The sequence below is a fragment of the Phaethon lepturus genome, unplaced genomic scaffold (assembly GCF_000687285.1).
Source record: "Phaethon lepturus isolate BGI_N335 unplaced genomic scaffold, ASM68728v1 scaffold56304, whole genome shotgun sequence".
NCBI lineage: Eukaryota > Metazoa > Chordata > Aves > Phaethontiformes > Phaethontidae > Phaethon > Phaethon lepturus.
In genome coordinates this window covers 6,148-14,339 of record NW_010533644.1, presented here as the reverse complement: position 1 = coordinate 14,339, position 8,192 = coordinate 6,148, and the positions used below count along the sequence as shown (strand labels likewise).

The window sequence follows — 8,192 nt, the reverse complement described above, 5'->3', positions numbered from 1 at the left end:
CCAAGCCAGAGTGTGTTGCTCTGGGTTCAGCCCCCGTAGTTTCAGCTGTGTCTTTCTTAGACAGCTTTAGCTTCATCTAGTCTTCCAGCTCCCCTCCAGGAGTCCCATTTAAGCAGTCTTTGCCAGCATCTAAAGATTCCCTGGTTTTGGAGCCTCTTTGGGAATCCAAATCAAATGCCATTCCTTAGAACTTGGAAGCCGAGTGCAGCTGCCAAGACACCCGGGTGCAGAGGGGAAGTGGAAGGGCAGGGCACTGCCAGAACAGCGGCACAAGATGTTCTCAGACCACTGCAGCATCTTTGGTGAAGAGGAAACTACGGAACCAGTTACTGACAGTGTGATAATGACAGAGTATTTTTAAACTTGTCAGGAGCAGGAAGGAGGTTCATACTTGAACAGACTAGAATAGCCAAGAACCTGTATGCTGTAGCAATTTGAATCCTTTTCACCAGAGTTTAATTCCAGATCCCTTTCATCATCTTTCATCTCTTCATCATCCAGTCAGAAAGCCATTTTTTCTTCAGATATATTAGCAGACCACTAAATTATCTCTTACCTATTACTACACAGAGGAACAGCAGAAAGTTGTTTGAAGTTGGTTTTTGTTTGGTTGGTGTTTGGGTTTATTTTAGAAGAAAACATTTCTTAAGTTATGGCATATGTCCAACAACTTTGGACATTTTCCAATGTAAATAACATTGTTGTCCTAGTGGCTGCCTGTCCTGCTCTTAATGCCTGAGCTCATCAGACATCAAATTTGCCCTGAGGGCTAGAAGCCTCCAATACAGTTCCCTTTTTCCAGCTTATGTATAAGTAACAACTAGATAAGTAGAAGACAACATCGTACTTTAACTATGAAGGCTGCAGTACAAGTTTATGCATTAGTGGGAGTCCATGTTCTCCACCCATAGGAGAGCTTTTGCTGCAGAACACAGATCAACCACTAAACAACCTGTAGGAAGTCAGTGGTCACCAAGCTGCATGTCTGTGGGACAATCTGCAGTACACTGAACCACTTAAAAAAACCCGACGGTATCAACCAAGGCTACAGGTAAACATTTCGTAAAAGATTTATTTAAGTATCATTTATCACAAAGAGAAAAATACATATAAGATTAGAAGCATGCAACCATCTTCCACATTTGTATTTATTTTTCTCGCATTTGCGGCACATTGCAATACAAGTCCTGTGCCACCCTTGCTTCTTCCTGAAAAACAGGATGTTTCAAGACATAGGATAACCAAAAAAACACAATAAAGGGTAAGATAACATATGAGAAAAGTGCAAAGTAAAAAAAGTCATGTATATACCACATTCTGACCCCCTCCAAAAAATGGGTAAAGGCAAACTGTCATTTTGCTGCACGATCAGATTGTCTTTATGAACTACTTTACAAAAAAATTAATATAAATTAAGGGCACGATCCTGCAGACACTTATAATTGTAGCTAACTTTAATCATAGATTGGCTCGATTGGTATTATTAAAAGCCACAAGTTAGTCACGTGCATAAGTTCTTGCAGTATAAGGCCCTAAGGCAATAAAATGTTTAAGAGCATTAAGGAGAACAAAAATTAAAGCAAACAAAATCACTCCCAGATGTGTTTTGCTTAGTAAGTTCGTATCAAACATTTTAAACAGAACAGTTTGCTCCTAAAGCCCTGAATATTTCTATTACTTAAGCAGTTTTGCAAGATTAAAAGACAAAACCCCCAGGAAGCTGGTACAGATGTTAATTAACATAAAAATTGCTTCAGGCAGGTATGTAGGGAGGTGGAGGTTCCTTCTCAGGCATCTTCACTGCCATTTCATAGGTTGGCAGAACATACTAAAAAGAAGACATTTTGAAGAGATTAATGTAGAAGGTTTAGGTAATGAAAAAATAAAACAGAACTAAGACATACATGCCCCATCAGCAACTTAATCCTCTGTTGCAGGCAAATGCCTGTAAGAAGAACTTACTGCTGTTTCTAGTAAGCTAGTGAGGAAGTGAAAGCAAGTGCAACAGGGGTTTACTGCTCTGCTAAACCTAACCCTAGGTCATTCATTCCACCACTGTCTCTTGACTTTGCAAAGCAGCAAGGACGGTTTTGACTGGTGCAATCAGAAAGCTTCACTCTACTACAAGAAAAACATTCCAAGAGTTCTCTCTACAAAACCTCCTATTTTATGCACTCTAATAATGTAACTAAGAAATAACCCACCATAACATTAGCTGCTTTAACTTTTTTAATCTTTCCAGTCTTTGTTTAGAAAGCTTGTAAACATATATGGCTATGGTGGTTTTCTACTTTAAAATTAAACGATGCTGGTTCCTTTTATGTCAAAAGGTGGTTTTACCTGTGGAGGAGCTTCAAAAGCAGGGTACACAGCTATCTCAGGCAAATTTCTGTTGCTGATATATTTATAGCAGTTCCATACACAGTTAATTAGATACGCCTGAAAGAAAAGAGGTTTCTCTTTTTAAAGACCTCATATTCATTAGCTGATTCAGAAATTAGATGCTGGATTACATTCATATGACAAAAAGAAGCATAAATCAACTTAGTCGATACATATCTGAGGAATGGTTGCTATTTTACAGACTTAGCCACATATCTATATTGTTCCCCATTTAGCTTTGCTACCATAGTGACTCAGAGAGTATGAACCACACAGGTTTTAGCAAAAGAATTCAGAGATCCATTCAACTAATCTCTCTATCTGCCTCAGCAGTGCTCATCAAATTAATCCCCAACTGGCTTATGCTTCTGTGGATCTCAGTCCAAACTTGCCAGGAGGAGGAGGACAGGCCAACAGCACGATCCCACTAACCCCCAGGTTAGTATTACCACTTGTCCAGCTACCAGTGCGAAGGAGAGGGCATGAACACAAAACTGGGGTGGCAAAGAGAAGACAGTAGAGCAAAGTAGCCTGTACTTTAAGTCAACACTGACTGCTGTAGAAAGACATACTATCATGGTCTGATGAGGACTAGATTTATTATCACTGTCTCAATTTTTCATTGGCAAGTTAGCACATGATTGTATCAAATTTCCCAATCAGTACAAAAATATTATCTACTGTATTAGGCTTCCACTCCCCAAGTCAGGCATTCCTCTCGGAAAAAGTATAGAAAATAGGTAAAGTACATTTTCAGTACTTCATTTTTCCTTAAATTCAATCTGAATGCAATAAAGGAATATTGTCATGGCCAATGTATATTATCAACTCATTTCTCTAATAAGCTTTGTCTGCACAAGTTTTTGTAGTTCAAATGAATGCCTCTGTATTTAGATCATCAAAAACAAAATAACCAGTAATATCAACCTTCAGTGGGAAGAAAGATGCAGCTCTGAATTAACCTATGCATTTCTTCTTTCCATCATCTTCCCTCCAAAACATGCACCCTGGTTTGTTACGCACAGGGAGAGATTTTAGAAGTTTTGTTTAGAAACCTTGTATGTGGTAACTCGATACTGTTCCACTACAAGCTTAATTACAAATATTAAATTTATCTCCACATATGCAAAAAGACAGTATTTTAAGTCTTTGTTGCATTCGTACTCAGGAAAGGCAGAGTTGCATAAACATGACCCACTGCATACAAACAAGTTAGTTGAAGACACCAGTACACAAAATATAAGACTTAATCTTACTGTAACTGAACATCCTAACAATTCTGCTCAAAGAAGTTCTTAACTCAGCATTAAGAAGTCAGCAGAGTTCTTCATTCAGCATTGAGAATTAACTCAGACATGTAACATCTTAATATAGTAACTCATGGTACAGACTCATGCTTAAGTTTTAACTTACCTTTAAAATGATAAATAAAGCAAAGAACACCAGAACAATAAACAAGAGACAGCTGGAATCCAAGGCAAGGAGATCATCCTTGTAAGGGAAATCCGGCTAGTTAAAAAAAAAAAAAGGTAAGAGAGAAAGGGAGGAGGTAAGCACCAACACTACATAGTCACAAATACAACAGGACATCCAAGCTTCACACCAAATGAAACAAACTCTTGCATAAACTACTCCCCCAGAAACAACAGAAAGTTCTGTTTCTCACTAGTTTCTTCTTTATCCTCTCGCAAAGCACAGGATTTATCCTGCCTCTGTCCTGCAAGAATAGGTCACTGCAGAAGAGGGCTACCTATACAGAAGCCTTGTACTGTCTATATCCCTAGTCACTTCCTCAGTCTCATGTTAATACGAATTTTGTACTTCTACAGCATTTGTATGTCCTCTACTTGATAACCCTTTAATGACTTAGTTACCTGCTGTCAGCCCAACCAGTAATGTACATGTGTGCTGAGTAGAAAGGAAAGAAGTTGCCCCCAAATTTCAAAAGAGCAAAACAAACAGCTTCTGCAAATTTCAGACTTTTTTTTTCTGTTTTAAAAGGATTTTTTGTTTTTAACATCTACTTGAACAGATCTAAACACCAGCCAAAGAGAGTTTGTGATCCCCATCAGCTGACAGTGTATTGTACCCACTGAGTCTTCTTGCAGTTAAAACACAGGTAGTGTCAATGACAACTCCATTACTGTTTCCTTAGAAGGTATTGTTGCAGAATAAGAAGAGCCATATAGGATGGAAAAAAGAACCCTCTGAATCTCAGATTCCATCCCATAAGGCTGTAGAATCCTACATCATACGAATCCTTACCTATACCCTTCTCCCCTCCCACCCACCAAATAAGGGTCAACACATTTTTCATCTGCAGTAGCAAACCTGCCACGGACCACATCACTTAGAGGGTTAGGAACATCTTTGTTTGGAGTGCAAATGTAGCAGAGACAGCTTAAACCAAGAACTCCCATCACAATTCTTTCTTTACTCTCCCTGCCTCTCCTTTTAGGGAGCAACACCACCTTTGGCCCTTCAACCTCTGATAAGCTCTCATTCTCATAACCACCCTAGTAATCATCCCCTAAGGCTCCTGCAGGCTGAATTCCTCTTTCGTATGCACAGGAAGGTAACTATAGCTCAGTCACTTATCCGATTAAACCAAAGTTTAATTTCAAGTGTAAAATACCAACTTGAGCTCAACAAACACTTACCAATTGATCCAGGTAATCCTTGATTCTGGGCAAGTAGGTTAGAGAACTGATGGCAACCAGACAACTGAGCACAAAGTCAAAGAGTTGGTAACAGAAAAACGGGATCAGCCAGCCTACACGATGCTAAGAAGAAAAAAAAAAGAAAAAAGGAAAAAAGCAGCAGCCTATAAGGTATTTCATTAAAAAATTGAAGTAGCAAGTTTAAAACTATGTACTATAAATATACTTACAGCAATTGCACCATACACCATCATTGCACTGATTGTGAACATGAGCAGGGAGATAGCAAATAGAACACAGGCATTTTCTGCATTAAAGGAAAAACAATAAGCATCAGTCATTTCCTGAAGTTATCACACTGCAGCTCTATCCATTACTGTGATCTGTTCTCACTCAACTGTTTCATCTGTGCAGCAGCATAATTGAGTAACTCAGACCTCTCCTAAAGGAAGAGAGATCTGGTTCAAGAAAATCAGCAGGTGTTGGGAAAAATCCCTCTGCCTTAATCAAAAGGCTGAATAAAGCTCAGACACACCCATTAGAAGCCTGACATAGTTTGATACTAATGAAACATAATGATGCTGATTATTGCAATGTATGTCAGTCTAAAAGTATGTGAGTGATTAACTTTACAACTGGAAAGAATTTTAAGTGAAGCTAGCACAGTATCAACCTTTACACTTTAAAATGGCTTGATTATGCAATTCTGACATTGGCAGTGGGAGCAGCACTGCTCCTTCAGTAACACTGAGGAAACCAGGAAATCGCTGTGTGGAAGGTATCCCATTATTTTCAAGGAAAGGCAGCTGAACAGAAGCCAAACAGCAGCAGAATCCAGGACATTCATGGAAACTGAGTGATAAAGATTCTCCTTGCACATCACAGTTACTGATGACAGAAGCACAGCTGCTTTCCATGAGTTAGATTACACCCCTTCTCCTACAGCAAGCACAGTCTACATTTTTAAATACAGAGAAAGAAACCAGTCTGAGAGTCTATAGATGTGGTAAGCTCATGTTTTTAGCAATACTGAAGCCAAACTGTTGTGGTTCTCATGCTTGAAACAGATGATCTAAGAATCATATCCTTCTAGTCTGCAACTGATTTGAAAAGATACACTGTAGAAGCACCTACCTACCCAATTCACTACAAGACAGTAAGATCTACATTCACTGATGGCATCAAGAAGGAGGTCCTCGCACATCTGAAACGCATTATGTTGATCAGAGAGCCCTAAGTACTCAGCAATAACCAGTGTGGTTTTCTTCTGAGGATTTGTTATAATATCCACATACACAATCAAAATTGTAATATCCCTTCATGCACACAAAATCCTCTAGCCCATATTCCAACATGGGAAACAAGAATCTTTAAGTCAAAAGCATGCAATAGCCATTTTACACTAAACAGCAGAGAAAACACCTTCAGAAACATCTCCTGGTCATAAAGGTAAGCTTATATAAGGCTACCAAGTACACCAATATTTGTTACACGACATACAACATTTTAAAGCTATCTCCTCTAATTTAACTTAAATATCTTGGCTTTATGAAGTATTTGGTCCTTGTTCCTACTCTCATTACTAACAAGTGTGAGTTACAGTCACAGATCAGAACTGACAGATCCTCAAGTGAGGTCATGAACAACTATTATGAAGACTGTAAACCTGAACTCTCAAAACTCAGATTTCTGCTGTACTATTACTCTCTGGATGCGACGATCCCACTAATTCCTTATCCACCCAACAGTCCATCCATCAAATCCATCTCTCTCCAGTTTAAAGAGAAGGCTGTTTTCTCATGATGCTTTCTCTTCTGTTTCTTCTCCATACCAAACTTTTAAGATAAATACTTGAGTGAAACCAAAGTAGTTGGTATCCCATTTTTTCCACCAGTCTTAGAAAAATGGTACAATTTTCCTCTTAAAAACTCCTACAAAATAGCTGTAAGCTCTTTCCTTAAGTTTATGAGGATCACCAAAAATTAAAAAAAAACCCCACCTTTAGAAAACCCCACTTTTCTGCTTTTGGTTTTACTGACACCGCAAAGATAGTAAATATTTATGGAAAAAGTCAATTAGAGATGTTCCACACATACTTTAATACTCAGAGTATTAAATGGCCAAGAAATCTTTCAAAATCTTATAGTTTAAGATGCTTAGATGTAATATGAAATAAAAATAATATTCCATATAAGTTTTTTTTATTTCTGTAGAAGACCTCAATCCCAGAATAATTAGAAATTCAGAAAACAAGACAACCATATTTAAAAGCTGTATGCATATATTATGCACTAGTGTAAGGCAAATACACCATGATACTGCATGCTTTATTTTCTAATCAAACAGCAGAGTTATACACTTACCAGCCATTCTCTCAGAAGCATAGTAATTTCCAATGACTTCATACTGGATATCAACAGTTGGCACTATATTTGGATGAGTCACTTCTACTGTCAACAAGATGCCCATGAGCAAGTTCACCACCTGAGAAAGACCACAGTTATCTAAAGGTTATTTACACTGCAACAGCTATGATCTTTAAGGACATACTAATAAATCTTTTATTTCAGTTAGAAATAAACTCTTTGTTTGCCGATATGTGGAAGAAGAAAAAAAACAAACCCAACTTATGATTAAATTTCAAGCTGATTTAGTTAAACCACTACCAAAAAAAAACCCCCAAAAACAAAAGAGCACTAGACACTTGCCAGTTTTAACAAATCACAACTAAATAACTCTGCAGTTTAAAAGGATGGATAGGGTTTGTAAAGATTCAAGTGACATAGTTAAACTGATGCTGCATGATGAATGCACAGATTTGTGAACCAAAAAACTAGAAACATTTAAAAGAGGCCAGGAAGGAAAAGGTACAACAATGAACACAATGAGGAACATCTGCAAAGAGTTTCTGCTTTCTACAAACTGAAAGGCAGAGTTAATTTAATGCACAAATAAGGTACTGCACCTACTCTTTCAAACAGTGCTGCAGGGCAAGCAGTACAAGGGGATGGGCAAGCATCACACCGTAAATATTGAGTAGGATGGAGAACTTCCACTACAGCTCTAATCCTCAAACGTAGCTTGCTTCTTGGTTTCTCCCATGTTGCAGTTTTAATAAAAGCAGGGAAGAACTGACACTGTCCCCTTCCT

The 8,192-nt window shown here is 38.1% G+C and overlaps 1 protein-coding gene across 1 annotated transcript; it reads right to left on the bottom strand.

The window, feature by feature from the left end:
- Window positions 1-1,046: 1,046 nt before the first annotated feature.
- LAPTM4A (lysosomal protein transmembrane 4 alpha) lies at window positions 1,047-7,520 on the bottom strand. Its single transcript, XM_010285235.1, has 6 exons — window positions 7,406-7,520; window positions 5,273-5,349; window positions 5,043-5,165; window positions 3,796-3,891; window positions 2,341-2,439; window positions 1,047-1,828 (listed from the first exon to the last, which is right to left on the bottom strand). Exons 1-6 carry the CDS (start codon window positions 7,509-7,511, stop codon window positions 1,754-1,756), a joined length of 576 nt encoding a protein of 191 aa, XP_010283537.1. The 5' UTR covers window positions 7,512-7,520; the 3' UTR covers window positions 1,047-1,753.
- Window positions 7,521-8,192: the final 672 nt, after the last annotated feature.

Excerpts from the sequence above, each read along its gene's own strand:
- LAPTM4A (XM_010285235.1), bottom strand. The coding sequence starts at position 7,511 with ATGGGCATCTTGTTGACAGTAGAAGTGACTCATCCAAATATAGTGCCA. Across the intron at positions 2,440-3,795 it reads CTTTATTTATCATTTTAAAG|GCGTATCTAATTAACTGTGT; the intron begins GTAAGTTAAAAC and ends CTTTTCTTTCAG. Across the intron at positions 1,829-2,340 it reads CTTTTGAAGCTCCTCCACAG|TATGTTCTGCCAACCTATGA; the intron begins GTAAAACCACCT and ends TCTTCTTTTTAG.